This window comes from Elaeis guineensis, chromosome 7, assembly GCF_000442705.2.
Source record: "Elaeis guineensis isolate ETL-2024a chromosome 7, EG11, whole genome shotgun sequence".
NCBI classification, from domain to species: Eukaryota; Viridiplantae; Streptophyta; class Magnoliopsida; order Arecales; family Arecaceae; genus Elaeis; species Elaeis guineensis.
This window is the reverse complement of record NC_025999.2, coordinates 278,721-297,314: the sequence shown is the minus strand read 5'-3', so window position 1 is coordinate 297,314 and position 18,594 is coordinate 278,721. Positions and strand designations below refer to the sequence as shown.

Sequence of the window (18,594 nt, the reverse complement as noted above, 5' to 3'; positions counted from 1 at the left end):
GATCGTCAGCCAGTCTGAACTCTGAATGAGGTGCTCTGCTCTCTGGCTGATACACTGGTGTGAGAATCCTAGTAAACTCAGAAGGGCCAGCCTCAGTATCATGAATGAACTGGGTATCTGGTGAAGCTGCCCTGAAATTATGTACAGGAGAAGATGGACCTTCTTCTTCTACTCTGCCTTCAGTTCTGTCTTCAGCTCTTTCCTCAGCTCTCTCCTCAGCTCTTTCTTCAGAGCCCTTGATCCAACCACCAACAGTCTTTGTAATTCCCATTCGGTGTAGGCTGTGTTGGTTGAAAGTGTCCACATGTGAGAGCTTGGTAGGTGTCTCCCCCTCACAGCTAACTCCAAACCTCCTAAAAACTCTAGTAAGGGCCATACCATAAGGCAAGTGTGCCTTGGATCTGTTCAAAGTTTCTCTCATGGCCTCTATCATAAGTGTAGGGAGGTTTAGGGGGGTCTAAGTGATGATATGAAACATGACACATACATCTCTGCCAGATAGTAAGTCATGTCTACCACTCCTAGGAAAGAATAGTTTTGTCACAATCTGATGCAGGACCCTCATCTCAATGGACAGTAGCTTTGCTTCCAATTTGTTTAAACTTCCTGAAAAATCTTCTCCTAAGATAATTCTGATCCCTTCTTCTTTAATTGGGAGTTCCATATATGAGTATCCTTCACTAGGCAACTGAAGTATCTCTCCCAATATCCTAGAATCCAAACAGATGTCAATCCCCTTTACAGTTGAAATCACTGACCCGTTTCCATAATTTAGGTTCTGGTAGAACTCTCTGACTAGATCAACATAGGTGACTTCCTTAAGAGAGCAATAAAGTTCCCATCCTTGATTTTTGATCTTGGTAGCAAAAGTAAAGCCTTCTTTCTCAAAGAACCGAAAATCTATATTTTTTCCGGTTTCTACTTTTCTATCAGAAAGAAGATTTACACTGGGGCTTATGGAGGGTTGAGAGGGACCTTGAGCAGGTACTGAAACTGGATTGGGAACAGTGGAGGACTGAGCATGCCTTTTCTTTCGGACAATTTCCTCAGGCTCTCGGATTGATTTCCTTCTTTGGGGAAGTTTCATCTTTGGAGCCATATCCAATAAGGTAGCAGACAAGAAGACTTGAATTCAGTGGAGGAGGGATCACAAAAGAGTAAAGAAGAATTTTGGTGGAGAAAAGAAGTGGATTTTGAATGAACGGTGAAGTTCTAGGGCACGTTCCACCCGTGCCTAACACTGCGAGAAAGCACAGAAAAATCCTTTTCAAGGAGGCGATTTTTGGTGGAGAGGAGGAGGGAGAATTGCCTCAGAATTGATCCTTGGATTTGGAGCAAAAAGAGTTGGAGAGGACGGCTTTCGGAAGGAAGACGACGAGAAGATGAGTCGTCTCATAAACAAGGTTTCCCGTTTTAAAAACAATGAACCCGATGGAAGTTGGTGAGATTTACAAGTTTGCCATTGAGTCGACTCATGGGGGTCGACTCATGAAGTTCAAAAAATCAGGAAAAAATACAAATAAATTCCAGAAAAATTCAAAATTTTGGGAGAAAGAATTTTGCTCAATGATAAGTTTTTAGAGAGATAAACCTGAGCTTTTGGGACCAGGATAGATGTTGAAAATTGAGCTTTAAGAGTTTTTGACATCTATTCTTTGGAAATTGAGAAATTTCAGACAAATGGATCTAGAATTCCTAGATTTCTCCTAATTTCACAGAATCTTTCCTCACTAAGGGCCTTTGTAAAGATATCAGCTAATTGATTTTCAGTGCAAACATATTCAAGAATTATATTTTTGTTTTGAACATGTTCTCTTATAAAATGATGTCTTATTTCAATATATTTAGATCTTGAGTGTTGTATTGGATTTTTAGATAGATTTATGGCACTTGTATTGTCACATCTTATTGGTGTTTCATTAAGTTTGATTTCAAAATCTTCGAGTTGTTGCTTAATCCACAAGATTTGAGCACAACAACTTCCGGCTGTAATGTATTCGGCCTCAGCCGTAGACAGTGCCACCGAATTTTGTTTCTTGCTAAACCATGAGATTAGATTTACTCCAAGAAATTGGCAAGTTCCACTTGTACTTTTTCTATCTAATTTACATTCAGCAAAATCAGCATCAGAATATCCTAACAAATTAATTTGTGAGTCCTTAGAGTACCATAACCCTATAGTTTGTGTACCATTTAAGTATCTAAGGATTCTTTTAACAGCATTCAAATGAGATTCCTTAGGATTAGATTGATATCTTGCACATAAGCAAACACTAAACATGATATCCGGCCTACTTGCAGTTAAATATAATAATGAGCCAATCATACCTCTAAAGTATTTTAAGTCTACGCTTTTACCTTCATCATCCTTGTCAAGCTTACATGAGGGACTCATTGGTGTGCCAATTGGTTTGCAGTTCTCCATTCCAAATCTTTTGAGTAGTTCCTTGGTGTACTTGCTTTGGGTGATGGAGATTCCCTCTTTTGATTGTTTGATTTGGAGTCCGAAAAAGAAAGTGAGTTCTCCCATCATGCTCATCTCGAACTCTCCCTGCATAAGCTTAGCAAAGTCTTGACAAAGGGATTCATTAGTAGACCCAAAAATTATGTCATCAACATAAATTTGTATAATTAGCATATCATTTTGGTTTCTTCTAATAAATAGGTTGTGTCTACATTGCCTCTTGAGAAACCATTATTTAGTAGAAATTTGCTTAGCCTTTCATACCATGCTCTAGGTGCTTGTTTTAGACCATATAAAGCTTTATTTAATCTGAAGACATGATTGGGAAAAGCATGATTTTCAAATCCTGGGGGTTGTTCTACATATACTTCTTCAGAAATATATCCATTTAAAAATGCACTTTTAACATCCATTTGAAATAGTTTGAATTTCATAAAGCAAGCATAAGCAAGTAGAAGTCTAATGGCTTCTAATCTAGCAACAGGTGCAAAGGTTTCATCAAAATCAATTCCTTCTTCTTGATTATATCCCTTAGCAACCAGTCTTGCTTTATTTCTAATTACATTTCCATGCTCATCTAACTTGTTTCTAAAGACCCATTTTGTGCCAATTATTGAATAATCTTTAGGTCTTTTCACTAAGGTCCAAACATTATTTCTTTCAAATTGACTGAGTTCTTCTTGCATAGCATTAATCCAGTTATGATCATTTTCAGCTTCTTCAAAAGTTTTAGGTTCAAGTTGAGATACAAAAGCACAATGATTAAGTACATCTCTAAGTGAAGAACGTGTTTTTACCCCATGCATAGGATCACCGATAATTAATTCCTTAGGGTGGTTGTGAACATACCTCCATTCCTTGGGTAAGTCATTTGTACCTTGAGGTTGTTCTTGAATTTCTTCACCTTTCTCATTTTGTTCATCTTCTTGATCCTTGTCTTCTGAAGTTGCTGAATCTTTCAGAGTGATCTCCTTCATACCTTCTATTAGTGGATCTGCATCATCAACACCCTCATTCTTCTTGAAGGAAGATCGTTAGATTCATCAAAGACAACATGTATGGACTCCTCAACTACTAAGGTTCTTTTGTTGAACACTCTAAATGCTTTACTAGTGGAGGAGTAACCTAGAAGGATTGCTTCATCTGATTTTGCATCAAATTTACCAAGTTTTTCTTTGCCATTATTTAATACAAAACATCGACAACCAAAAACATGAAAATATGCAATATTTGATTTTCTTTCTTTCCAAAGTTCATAGGGGGTTTTCTTTAAAAATTATCTAATTTAGTTAAATCATTCAAGTCTTCCAAATAAATATTGCCATGCCTATGTCCTATAAATTTAATGCCATCGTTGATAGGACTAGTCACAATGCAAACAGATGATTCATATATCAAATATATGTAGTTTCAGATCTAAATAAAAATGCATCACATATACATCAAATTTCAGATCTAAACTAAATTTACACATATCAAATATATATCTAAAAAATAATTAAAATATTTTAAAAATATCTTTTCAAAAATCGATTCACATCAAACTAGGACAACCTTTACAGTATAGGGGGTAAACCCTATATCAGGACAACCTTATATCAGTTTGATGTAAATTTTTAATCATTCTAATTTTAGAACATGCTAATTTTTAGATTTAAAAGGATTTGATTTAATTATGAAGATTCAAAAATGACTTTGTTTCCTTTATCACAAAATTGACTGATGCTAAGTAAGTTATGCTTTAAACCTTTAACTAGTAAAACATTCTCAATGTATTTGGAGGGAGTGATACCAATGTTACCTATCCCGATGATCTTTCCTTTGCCATTATCTCCAAAGGTGACCATCCCTCCATCCTTAGCATCAAGCGTGATGAATTGTGATTCATCACCAGTCATGTGTCTCGAGCATCCACTGTCAAGATACCATTTCCTGTTTCCTTCTTGGGATGCTAGACACACCTGCAAGCACAGATCAAGTTTCTGTCTTAGGTACCCAAGCTTTCTTGGGTCCTTTCAGGTTAGTCAGAATGGTTCCTTTTGGAACCCATATTTTCTTTGTGTTTGCATATTTGTTAATAAGACATGTGTATGATTTATGTCCTATTCTTCCACATTTAAAACAAGTAATATTTGTAGGCTTTTTGCTTGAATAATTTGCATAAATATCCTTCAAAAATTTTTGTTTCTTCAGGGGTTTATAACCAAGTCCAGCCTTATCATATATAGCTTTCTGATTATCAAGGATCATATTTAGCTTGTTTGAACTTAAGGTGAACTTATCTACTATAGATTTCAGTCTGTTAATTTCATCCTTAAAGTTTTGATTTTCTTGAATCAATGTGAATTTTTCAATTGAAAGAATTTCAGCTTGTTTCACTAAGGACTGATTTTTCAATTTCAACTCTTTGTTTTTCTTCCCTAGTTTCTTTAATTCATCAATTGAATCATAGAAAGCTTCATGCAATTCTTCAAAAGTAAATTCACTAGTGGATTCAGAAGTTACCTCATTTTCATGTGCCATCAGGCACAGATTGGCTTGTTCGGTTGAGGTTTCCTCGTCGGAGCTTGAGTCATCACTCGCACTCCAGGTCGCCATCATTGCCTTCTTTTTGAATTTCTTTGGACCTTTCTTCAATTGAGGACATTCGGATCTGAAATGTCCTGGCTTCTTGCACTCGTAGCATATAGGGTTTGATCTTTCTCCTTTTCTATGCTTTGATCCCTTTTGTAATTTCTTTCTCATCCCCTGTTTCCTTTTTCTTAGAAACTTCTTGAATTTCCGGGTGATGAGAGCCATCTCCTCATCCTGATCTTCATCTTCAGAGTCATCTGTTTCATAGTCAGGTGAAGTTGTGGATTTGAGGGCAATGGTTCTTTTCTTTTTGATTTCATCCTCTTGATGTTGCATCATGCTAAGTTCATGAGTCATCAAGGATCCAAGAAGCTCTTCTAGAGGTAGAGTGTTCAAGTCCTTTGCTTCTTGGATGGCAGTCACCTTGGCTTCCCAAGTTCTTGGCAGTGACCTGAGAATCTTCCTTACAAGTTCACTGTTAGTATAAGATTTGCCAAGACTCTTTAAACCATTGATTATATCAGCAAAACGAGTAAACATAGCAGTTATGGACTCATCATGCTCTATTTTGAACAATTCATATTTATGTACAAGCATGTTTATTTTAGACTCTTTTACTTGATTTGTTCCCTCATGGTGACTTCTAACCTATTCCATATTTCTTTAGCAGATGCACAAGTAGAAATGCGATTAAATTCACTAGCATCTAGTGCACAATAAAGAACATTCATAGCTTTGGCATTTAATTGTGCCAATTTCTTGTCAACCTCATCCCATTCTTTCTCGGTTTGGTTGACTCCTCACCATCTATAATCTTGGTGGGTGTGTGAGGACCATTCACTATGATACTCCACATATCATAGTCGAGTGCTTGTATGAAAATCTTCATCCGAGCTTTCCAATAGATGTAATTAGACCCATTGAAAAGTGGAGGTCGGTTTGTTGATTGCCCCTCAGCTAGAGAAGTTCCAACATGGGTTGCCATAGATCTTTGGCTCTTTGATTGTTAGATCAAAGAAGGGCTAGAGCACTGGCTTTGATACCACTTGTTGCCCAGCTATGCAACCCAAGAGGGGGGGTGAATTGGGTTTCTAAAAATTTTAAGCCCAACAGATACTTATGAAGAACAAACAATGGCTTTAAATCAATATTAATTACTAAAGCAGTATTGCAAGGATATAATAAAGAAATAAGATAAAGCGATAAAGCACACCACAAACACAAGGATTTATAGTGGTTCGGTGCTAACCTTGCACCTACATCCACTCCCCAAGATCCCACTTGGGAATTTCAATCCACTATCCTTTGTATTCAACCCGAATACAAAACGTCGGAAACTCCGACACTAGCTATCCCAAGCTAGAATACAGACGTCGGAAACTCCGACCCTAGCTATCCCAAGCTAGAACACTTGTTTCCCGGGTACAAGCCAACCCAAAACACTCCGATTTCAGGTTCGGATCAACCTTTCCTTGTTTTGGAAATCCTCCAAAAACAAGAGCAAAAACTCACAAAGAGTAAGAATATTTAGAGCACAGATGAATACAAAAACAGCTCCTTAAATGAGCAAATATAACAATAAAAGCTTTACTCAAATGAAGAACCCCTTTTTCAGATTTTCTCAAGATGAATGAACGGTTGAACGCTTGAGAAGAGGTTGATTGTTGATTGAAGATCTCTTGAAAGCTTTGAACGATCTCTAGATCAAGGTTGAAACGATAGGCGTGAAGAATTCTCTCCTTGAAAGATCTTCCTTTTCTCTTTCACAATCTCTCTGGTATATTGTGGATCCTCTCTCTTTTTCTCTATGGATATTTCGTTGATCTCAGGCTTTTTCTTGCAAATTTCGGATCCTCTCTTCTGTTCTTCTCTTTTTCCTCTCTTTTCTCTTCACATTTGATTTCACGTTTGATCCGCTATTTAATCTGCAATTTCTTTTATCAATAAAGCATTTTGTAGCATTAGAAGCAAGAGAAAACAATTTAGGCAGATAAAGAGCCGTTAGAGGATTTTTAGGAAGCATAAATGGCAATTAAAACGGGCAAAAAAATAGCCGTTGCTGACATTTCCCGTCGCAGGGGTCGACTCATGAGTCGACTCATGCTTCAGGAGTCGACTCATGAGTCGACTTCTGTTGCAACAGACCAGAAGATCTGATTTCTGAATTTTTCGGCTCAAATCAGCAGGGGTCGACTCATGAGTCGACTCATGCCTTGTGGGTCGACTCATGAGTCGACTCACAGGTCGTGCCAAGCCAAAAATCCAGTGTGCCATGGGAATTTTTTGCGTGCCATTCAGCTCATAGTGCCATGAGTTGACTCATGAGTCGACTCATGCACTTCAAACCTTCATAACTTCAAAAGTATAAGTCCAAACACAATGAAATTTTCACCAATAGATTTCAAATCATTTGTTCTACCAAGTGGTACTATCAAATCAGGATTTTAGCAAAATTACGATTTTGCCCTTGAAGAGCATAAGGACTTTTTCAATTGTTTGTATCCCTTCAATCTGCTTTGTAATCATCAAAATCAATCTAGGAGCAACAGAGATGAAGCACCAAAGGAAAAAAAGATTCTGAACAAGAAAAATAAATCTTTTCATTAACAAAAGATTTTCATTATAAAGTTCTTCATTGCAATCAAAAAAGAAAGATATACAAGAATCAAGCATTGGCAGAGCCATTGACAGCAACCTCAGGCCCATGTGTGACTAGGGGCTCTGTGATTGCATTGGCGACAGCATCAGCAATCTCTTTGGTAGCATGGGCTCCAATTGAGGTTGGTCTTTGGTAGCCTCATGGTCTTCCTCTTCCAAAAAAGATAGGTCTAGCTCAAAAAAATGATTGGTCACCTTTTATCGACATACCTCCTATCTAATAGTGAAAGCTTCTATAGCAAAGTTGGCTTTTTCCTCGAAGAATTTCTTTGAGGCATGGAAAGTCTTCACCACTCGATGAGCCACCTCGACTGCTTGGCCCTCAACCTTCTTCTCGGCCTTGGTGACCTTCTCTTGAGCCGCTCGATATTTTTTTTCTTCGAGGCAAGCTCTACCTTAACTTTCTCTAGTGCCTCCTTTGGATGCCTTTGGCCCAAGTCTCCTCCACCTCAGATTGAGCTTTCTGTGCAGCCTCCTTTATTTCGAAAGCTATCTTCATTGCCACCTTAGCTTTAAGAAGAGCTTCCACAGCATCTGACCTTGCGGACTTTGCCGAATTAGTAAAAATTGTCAGATAATTAATGGCTAAGCTATAAAACAAGGGAAAAGATTGGTTAGTTCGAAGAATGGGCAAAAATATATATGTATATATGCATATTATAAGAAGAGATCGAAGCTTACTCAGATTAGTGAATCAACCCATCCTTCTGCTAAGCACCAAAGCCCACTGCCTCTAGGTTCTTAGCATCTTTTGGAAGAAGTCTAGGAACTAAATCACGGTGACCCTCTAATTCTCCAGGGCATAGTCAGAAAGGTAGACTGAAGGAATAAGCAGCCCCTACTTAATCGAAGCAGGGGTTGGTTCTGAACTAACAAATTCAGCTTGGGAGGAGGATTGGTATGACCACCCTCTCTCTTGGGGGATAGGCAATGAAGATGAGGGTGGCAATTTGGCCTTCGATGCATGAGCCTAAACGGGGGAGGCAAGAACTACCTAGGTTAGAACCGATAAGCTCCCCTCGACCTATTGTCTCGATGCTCGATCAGGATCAGCCCTACTCTCAGAAGCATCGATCGTCCGTTGCTGCTTCTGCTGAACTTCGAGAGCATCCGAGGTCTTCTTCCTCTTCTGAGATGCCTTCTTTGATTTTTCGATCTCTTCCGACCTCATATCTACACCGAATCGAGGTAAGCTGGTTTCAAAAAAAAAATTAACTAGAAAAAATTGATATTCACCTCGAGGGTCGGCTTGACTAAGTCTGATGTTGAAGAGCGTCTGCTCCGATAGCAGCTTCTTTAATGGCAGGACTTTGTATCCACTTAATATCTTGAAGCATCGAAATTCTTCATCTCTTATAGTAGGAGCTCGGAGGGCTAATCTCTTAGGTCGGCCCCAAAAGTGGAATTTTCAATCCTCAATCGAAGGGCAAGAGATGAAAGAAACCTCTTCTTCTAACTACGGATGGAGGAAGGTGTGCCTCCGATTAAAGGAGTGACTCCTCTCCAAGGAGAAATGTACTACTAATCATCTGCATAGGAATGCCTCTTGATGGTAAAAATATCTTAAAAAGGATAACAGATGATCGAACTTTGGTTAGAAAATAAATGGCTATAAAGTCACAGATGAAGCGCCATGAGTTCGATACTATCGAACTCAAGGACATATCAAGAAATTTAAAAAGCTGTACAATGAAAGAATGAAGCGAAGCCTAAGTCCAACCTAGAAAGCTTCCTCGTAAAATGAGTCAACCTGGGAGAGGATCGCAAATCCGACCACTTGACCTCAAAAGTTTCAAATGGTACTCGAATGAGATCTAGATTTGATCTCAGATCAGTTTCAAGTCATATGAGCCCAACACCGATTGAAAATGCCTGGGCACAAAGGCCTCCTCTTAGGCTTTGTGCCCAGTGTTGGGCTCTTGGAGATTGTACTCCAAGAAAAAGAACCGAAGGACCAACTTCCTATTGAGTTTTTCGATTTACCCATCCTAAAAAGAATAAAACAAAGAAAAGAAAGAATGTAGACAAGAAGGGTAGGAATATGAAGACAAGGAAGAGAAGAAGGTCGAAAAGAAAAGGAAGAATGGGAACTGGGGATGCTATCAGGATCGATCTAAAACTACTCAAATTGTGGGAGACAATCAAAAAATTATCGAAAAACTTCAAATCTCCACTAGAAACTACCGCTGCCTTAGAACACAAGAACAATAAAAGGTAAAGATGAAAACAAAAGGAGCCAGCCATTATTTATAAAAACCTTAGATGATCGAATTGGATGTCAGTTTGGTCAATCTCGTTGGATGATCCACACTCCGCACCATCCGATTGATCGAACCGACCCTCCTTGGATAGCTCATTTATTAAGCCCTTGGATGGCACAAGTGGCATAATGATTCGGCTAGCCCCGATTGATGCCCGACACCTGGCGATCGTCCAACAATCCACACTGATCCCTTGCTAAGAGCAATTACGTGACATGATGCTTCGACTAGCGTGAAAAGTTGGGGATGGCACTTCATGTATGGAATAAAGGTATAAGGCGTGTCCTTTGTAAAACCAGATAAACCAACCTAGCATACTCACTTCATCCGATCAATTCTAGTATGGATTCGAGAGTAGGGGGCATATGATATGGATGAAAAAATTTTGCATTGATTGAATTTGACGTACAGGTAGCCTCAATCCAGTTTGATCTTAATCATGACCGACCTGAGGTATATTTGAGATTGACTTAAACTGGTATTTCGAAAAACTTTTATGCCTGATATTATTGTCCGTTTACGTCCATCGGCAAGATTCTGGAGTCCATGGGATAGCCTTCTATTATGGTGGTCACTGTGAGCACTTTGGATCAGTAGGGTATTTCAAGTTTTCGAGCTGCCACCACGGCTGCCAACCATTATATAGAGCTAAGGTGCCTGCACAGTTCGTTTAGCATATAAGCTGCCCCTATTGCCTCGATCGACTTATTTTCTTGATGTGCACAACATCTGTTCACCCCGAATGAATAGGTTCTAGCGTAACTGACTCTCTTGATCTCGTAGGAGTGATTAAGAGCTGGATTATCTCATCAATAATGGCATGTCCAACGGCTCTGTAATCTCTAGATCATACGATCTCACAGCTGTACAACCAGCTATTCGATAGCCTTCTATATAAACAATCGAAGCCTCAAGTATCGGAGGTAAGTCTAGACAATCCTATCAGAGAACTCGTCGCTGCTCATTATTCTCTGTATTTTTGACTTGAGCATCGTAGGATCCTTGTCGTAGTCACAATCTCCGATTTGAATTTATTTTGCAGGTTACTTTAGTGCTAGCACCCCTGCAAGAGGCTCAGTCACCCTCTCTCTGACCTTGATCGATTTCTGCAGCAACAAATAGAGGAAGGGCCAACACTCGCATCATAGCTTCTAGACGAATATCTTTCTAACTCTCCAACACCATCACCTCCCATCAGGCGGTAGGCCATGGCAACAACCAAGTGCAGCCAATGACATCGGAGGTTCGACCACCAGCCCAGTCGACCCAGCCAGTGCCGATCACGACTGACCAGTTCAACCAGCTTTTTCAGTAAGTCTAGAATCTAACGACTGTAGTTTAGGTGGTCCAAACTTTTCTTGCGCCCCTTCAGATGGCATCGTAGCCTACTCAGGCTGCCTCTGCACCCAACCTGTAGTTTCCTCGATGGCGCCACCCATGCCTCCCATGATGGCGCCCCCACAAAATCTTGTTCTGAACTCGACTCCACAGCCGTTGTTTCAGTCAGAGCCGCAGGCACCTCCTTGAAGTTTGGAGAGGAGGCTGACTCATCAGAGCCACCCTAGGGCCCAACAACCAGCCAGGCGATGATCTCAAATCCATGATCAGGGCATGATTCAATCCTGGTCGCCACTCTTCTCTACGCTTTGAGGCCTGCACCATCCGAGATGTCGACATTGAAAGGTGGTACCAGGCACTCAGCCAACAATTAGACAAGAAGATAGAAAATGCTCTCAACAATAGTAATTCCTCGATGCTGCTTTACGAGGGGTTCAATAGCAAGCCACCCTTCGTCTTGAGGATCATGCAGGAGTCGCTCCTCCTGCACTCCAAATTGCCTCAGTAGAAGATTTACGATGGGACTACCGATCTCCTCGATCATCTGGAGATCTTTAAGGTAGCAATGCTCCTCTAGGGAGCATCAGACGCAATCCTCTATCAGGTGTTCCCTCCGATCCTTAAGGAGGCCGCTCGGCAATTGTATTCAAGCTTGAAGCCAGCCTCCATCCATTCTTTCGAAGACTTATATCGATCTTTTGTCGACCACTTTGTTAGCAGTCGATGATGGCAGAAGTGGTCCGACTACCTCTATACCATCAAACAAAAGGAGAGTGAGTCGATCTGCGCTTTTGTGAATAGATTCAATACAGTGACCCTGGAGATCCTCGATATGGACCAGTCGATCGTGATGGCCACGATGATGAGTGGCTTACTGAAGAAAGATTTGAAAAAGTCATTGATCAAGACTTATCCCTGAGATTTTTCAGATATGCTTGTCCGTATAGAGAAGTATGAAGCTTTTGCTGATGATCCCCCTACCAGTTCTATTGCGGCAAGGTTAAATAAGAAGCGCTCCCCAAAGTGAGAGGAGAGAACCTGCCAGTGCTCTCGACCTCATTCCAGAGACAGAAAAAAGAGAGTCAAAACCATTGATCCCAAAGTCCTCCAAGGAGGGTTAGACAGCCCTCACCTCCTAGGCGTTACAATAACTGCACACCTCTGACTGTTCTCCGAAGTGGGGTGTTGATGCAGATATGGCTTGAGCTGTCTGAGTCTCCACAGATGTGGATGAAGCCAAAGCGCCATCATGACCCCAATAAGTATTGTTTTTACCATTGTGATCATGATCACGATACTGAAGATTGCCACCAGCTTTGCGATAAGATTGAGAGGCACGTTAGTTAGAGGAGGCTGAATCATTTTGTTCAGAGAGTGGCTCCTCAATGTTAACCCCCGAGAGTTCAACAGCCACCTCTTTTATCTCAACAACTATTTTCTTTGCCTCAGCTGTAGGTAGCACCAGTGCAGCAAGAGAGACAACAAGTGGGGGGACAGGCGGTGAAAGAAGAGCAACCCATCTGCGGAGAGATCCATATGATCACTGGGGGGTCATTTGGATCGTCGGCACCCCTAGAGGTGAAAAGACTGAGGCTTGAGGATGAGTAGGAGGAGGCTATCATTTTTACCGAGCATGATGCAGAGGATGTCCTAGCCCTGCACAATGATGCGGTGATTGTAACAGCAAATATCGTTGATTTCAATGTACATCATATTTGTATTAATAATGAAAGCTTGATAGATATCTTGTACTTTACTATCTTCACCTGGATGGAATTCACACCTGACCAGCTGAGTAGATTCGACACCCCAATCCAGGGTTTTTTCAGACGCTCGGTGATCCCGGAGGGAATGATCAAGTTACCTCTCACCATTGGGCACTCTACCCCAGCAAATGATAATTCAAGTTAACTTCTTGATGGTTAAGCTCCCCTTAGCCTACAACACAATCCTCGATCATCCGAGCTTGTGGACTCTAAAAGCTATCGCATCAAGCTACCACCTAATGGTGAAGTTTTTGGTCAGGAATGGAGTAAGACAGATCTGAGGCAATCAAGCTATGATCCGAGAGTGCTTTGCCGCGAAACTCTGAGTAGAGGGCCAACCGACCCAGACAGAGGTCAAACCTAAGCTTCTGATAGGGCTGGACATCCGTGATGACCTGATTGAAGGACGTCTCCAACCGACCAAGGATCTCCTGGATGTCCCGCTAGAGAAGGAGAACCCAAGCCGAACGTTGAAGATCGGCTTGTGCCTGGATGAGGTAACCAAAAGCCGGCTAACAGCTCTTTTGTAGAAGAATGTAGATCTCTTCACTTGGTCGGCTGCAAATATGCCTACCATTGACTTGAAGTTTATATCTCATTATCTAAGGGTGGATCCAATCTGTTGTCCGATGAGACAAAAGAAGCAAAGTTTTGCCCCGGAGCACCAAAAGGCCATAGCTGAGGAGGTGGACAAGCTACTCAAGGTCGGTTTTATCAAGAAAGTCATGTATTCGGACTGGTTAGCCAATATTGTGCTGGTCAAAAAGACAAACGAAAAGTGACGCATGTACATCAACTTCATCGATCTCAATAAAATCTATCCAAAAGGCAGCTATCCTTTGCCTCAGGTCGATCAATTGGTGGATGCTACCTTCGAGCATGAGCTCCTCAGCTTCATGGATGCTTTTGTCAATTATAATGAAATCCAGATGGTGTCTGAAGATGAGGAGAAAACAACCTTTGTCACTGATCATGGACTTTATTGTTATCGGATGATGCCCTCTGGCTTGAAGAATGCAAAGACCTCCTATCAGTGGTTGGTGGATAAAATCTTCAAAGATCAGCTCGGTTGCAATATGGAGACGTATGTTGATGATATATTTGTCAAGAGCCAAGCTGCCTCAGATCATGTTGCTGATCTTTAGGAGACTTTTGATACTCTCCATCAATTTCAGATAAAACTGAATCTGGTGAAATTTTCTTTCGGAGTCACCACCGACAAGTTTCTTGGGTTCATGATCTTTTGGAGAGGCATCGAGATGAATCTCGAGAAGATCAAGGTGGTCCTTGAGATGGCGCCACTGAAGACTATCGAGGAAGTGCAGCGCCTCACTAGTAAGATTGCCTCACTCAATCGCTTTGTCTTCAGATCGGCTGAGAGATGTCTCTTCTTCTTTATAACCCTCAGATAGCCAAGAGACTTCCAATGGACTGCTGAGTGCCAGAAGGCATTTGAGGAGTTGAAGTAGTACCTTAGCTTCTCACCATTACTCTCGAATCCTCAGCCTGATGAGTTGTTTCTCTATATCGCTGTCTCCCCTGTCGCAATCAGTTCAGTCCTAGTTCAGCAAGAAAGATGAGTGTAAGGGCCTATGTACTACACCAGTAAGATCCTCTATGATGCAGAGACCAGATACTCTAAACTTGAGAAATTGATTTTTCCATTGATCGTCACGACGAAGAAGTTGTGGCCTTATTTCCAAGCTCATTCGATGGTGCTATTTACTGATTAGCCAATTAAAGCCGTTCTTCACCATTTGGATACCTCGGGATGGATTGCGAAGTGATCTTTGGAACTCGCTGAGTTGGACATGCAATACCATCTGCGGCCTTCCATCAAGGCCCAAATGTTGGCAGATTTCTCCTCGAGTGCGCCATTTCAAATGGGGAGGACTCGAGGGCTGCAGGAAGCTCGAAAAAAGGAGAGAACTCAGGGTCTAGTAAAAGTTTGACAAGTGAGGAGGTGGACATAAGGTCTGACCTAGCAGAGCTCTGGCTGCTGCATGTTGATGGCTCATCAAGTGCGATGAGAGCAGGGACTGGACTCATCCTAACCAGTCCTAAAGAAAAGGTGGTGGGATACGCCTTACGCTTTGACTTCCCCACCTCTAATAATGAGGTGGAGTATGAAGCTCTACTTTCTGACCTCAGAGTGGTGAGGGAAGTAGGGGCCCAGCATCTAAAGGTCTTCAGCGAATCCTAATTAGTGGTTGGTCATATTTAGGGCAGCTATAAGGTCCGAGAGGAGAACATGAAAAGATATCTCCAAAAATAAAGGACTTAACCTCGACCTTTTTGAGCCTTAACATTCAACAGGTCTCCAGAGCGGACAATGCCAAGGCAGATGCACTATCAAAGCTGGCAGCTTTGCTACCCACTGATTAGGAGGAAGGAGCTTATTTCAAGATGTTGAAAACCTCAAGCCTCAAGAAGCCTCTCGCTATTCAACAAATTGATGAAGAATCCTACTGGATTGATTCTCTACTCAAATATCTAAGGTCGGATGAGCTGCTGTCTGATTGCAGAAAAGCTTGAAAAGTAAGAAAGCAAGCTGTCCATTATGTCCTCTATGATGACAAGCTGTACAGACGGTCCTTCTCCCTGCCATTATTGAAATATTTGCATCCGTCCGAGGTGGATTATGCATTGCGGGAGGTTCATGAAGACATCTGTGGGAGTCATTGGGGGGTAGGTCCCTTTCCTACAAGATTCTCCATCAGAGATACTACTGACCAACCATGCAGCAAGATGTAGATAAGTTTGTCAAAAAGTGTGATCGCTGTCAAAGAATTTTTAGCATTCAGCATCAGCCGGTAGCATCCTTGACTCCTATTAGCGCTCTTTGACCGTTCGCCCAATGGGGATGGATATTTTTGACCCCTTTCCTCTTGCATTAGAGCAGTGCAAGTTCCTCCTCGTGGCCATTGACCACTTTACAAAGTGAGTTGAAGCTGAGCTTCTAGACCTCATAACAGAGGCTAAAGTGAAGGATTTTATCTGAAAATATATTATCTACTGCTACGATCTTCTCAGGATATTGATCACAGACAATGACAGACAATTCAGCAGTATCCAGCTCCGTGAGTTCTATAAAAAATATTAGATTAAACATTATTTTACTTCGATAGGCCACCCATAGACGAATGGAGAGGTAAAAGTGACCAACCAAATCCTCCTGCAAGACTTAAAGGCCAGGATCGATCAGACTGGAGGATCATGGGTCGATGAGCTTTATCATATGTTGTGGATCTATTGGACCACCCAGAGGCTCCCAACTAGCGAGACCCCTTTCAACTTGGCATTCGAGACTGAGGCGATCATTCCTGTCGAGTTCGGACTACTTTTCCTTAGAGTCGAGGTGTACAATGAAGATATCAACTCAGTATGACTACAGGCTAATCTCGACTTAATTGAAGAGAGCAGAGAAAGCACCGCCATGAGAATGGCTGTCTACCATTAGAGAGTGGCTAGGTATTACAACTCCTGAGTTAAACTGAAGAAATTTTACGCTGACGATCTGGTGTTGCGGCGGGCTGAAGTTTCACAGCCCATTGAGTAGGGGAAGATGTCACCTAACTAGAAAGGTCCTTATCAGGTGGATGAAGTAGTACACTCTAAAACTTACAGGCTCAAATAGCTTGACGGGATGCCAATCCCCAGGCCATAGAACTCGACTAACCTCCATATGTACTATCAATGATGTTGTAACATATTTTTATACGAACGAGTCTTCAGGTTCACCAATTTATGCTGGCATGAAGGCGTCCTAAATGTTTAAATCTCTTTTTAGTTAACTTCATAGATTTTCTTAATCGTGACTACGGTCGACTTGCAGAGAACAATCCAAAAAGACCTCGACAACTTAGAGGTGGGGCTAATTTACAAGATCCCTGCAAAGCCCAAGTCACACGAGAAACGGAGAGAGATCCTAAGAGAACTCTGGAGGGCTAACTAATCAGACCCTCAAAATGTCACTGAGGAGAGCACAAGATGCCGCAGGCACATGCTGCCTCTCGCATAAAGATAAGCATAAGAAGCCGTAGGCACACGATGCCTCTTATGAGGGCTAACTAACTAGACCCTCAGAATACGATCAAGGAGAGCACAAGATACCATAGGCATAAGATGTCGCAGGCACACACTGTCTCTCGTGCGAAGATGAGAAGTACATAAGATACCACAGGCATAAGATACCGCAGGCACACGATACCTCTCATGAGGGTGAACTAACCAGTCCCTCAGAATGCCGTCAAAGAGAGCACAAGATGTCGTTAGCATAAGATACCGTAGGCACATGCTGCCTTTCGCGTAAAGATGAGAAGTGCATAAGATGCCACAGGCATACGATGCCTCTCATGAGGGCAACTAACCAAGCCCTCAGAACACTGTTGAAGAGGGCACAAGATGACGTAGGCACAAGATGCTATAGGCACATGCTGCCTCTCGGATCAAGATGAGCTGAGCTTGCCACTCATAAGATGAACCGAGCATAGACCGCTTCTCATGATCCAAGCCGAACACGAATAGCTACTCACATTATAAGCTGAGCACTAGCTGCCTCTTGAGTAGAGCAGTCTCTGCTCTCTTCAACTATTCTCGATCAGGCCCAGTACATAATGGCTGCAGGTTGGATCGAGACAGTACCTAATTAAGACTCTTAGATTGGAGCGAGCCTAACTAAATTTCTAAGGATGAAATTACATGCGACTAAAGTAATCCTGGGCTCCTCAAGTCAGACCTAGCCTCCATATGCTAAGCCAAAAATGTAAGCACAGGCACAAGACACAAACGCGATGAAAGCAAGATAATTTTTCATCAATTGAAGTATTTACAAAAGGTGGGTGCCTCGAGCACCACCTTACAAAAAAAAAGAGAGAAAAATAGAAAATCGGACAAGGTGGCTTAATCCTCGTTCGAAGAGATTTTTGCCTCCTCATCACTGTTGCTAGTCTGGATGCCGTGAAGCTCCTGATACGGCATTATCTCTTATAGGCGGGCCTTGCAGTCATCAAAGCCCTGGATGAAAGTAGCAGCAACGACATGGAACGCCTCTCCTGTACTCCATAGAGCCTCGAAACTCTGCAATGCAATGCGACCGGACCGCAGGAGGAATAGGCTCGAACTGGGGGGGGAGCCTGCCCCCAAGAGGTGAAGGAGAAGGCACCCTATGAGAGGAGGATGCGCCAGCCCGCCTGGCTCTTTTTCTCTCGCAGGCCAGGTATCTTCTGTTAACATCCCTCGCGAAGGCATTCCCTCCTTCACTCGTTGTTTGACCTCCTCCAAGGGTGGAAACCTTAGAGGCGATGGCATTGCAGCAAATGAAGAAGGAGATTTCTATAGAAAAAGAAAGTTAGGGCTCCTTTGCCCTAGGTTCCCTATTTATAGATGCTAACATTTGCATCAATCGCTAATCGATGATCAAAAAAGGTGTGGCTATCCATCAAGCAATTAATAACGTGCTTTTTCACTATCAGAAATAAATTCTGACGATGCTTCATGAACTAAGACATAGCCACATGGCATGCCTTTACAC

General features: G+C 41.8%; 1 protein-coding gene across 1 annotated transcript in view; it reads right to left on the bottom strand.

The window, feature by feature from the left end:
• The window catches only part of LOC105049245 (uncharacterized), a 37,025-nt gene that overhangs the window by 8,352 nt on the left and 10,079 nt on the right, over nt 1–18,594 (bottom strand). The window contains exon 3 of the mRNA XM_073260681.1: nt 5,181–5,489. Coding sequence (XP_073116782.1) covers nt 5,181–5,489 — 309 coding nt within the window. The remainder of the gene's footprint in view (nt 1–5,180; nt 5,490–18,594) is intronic.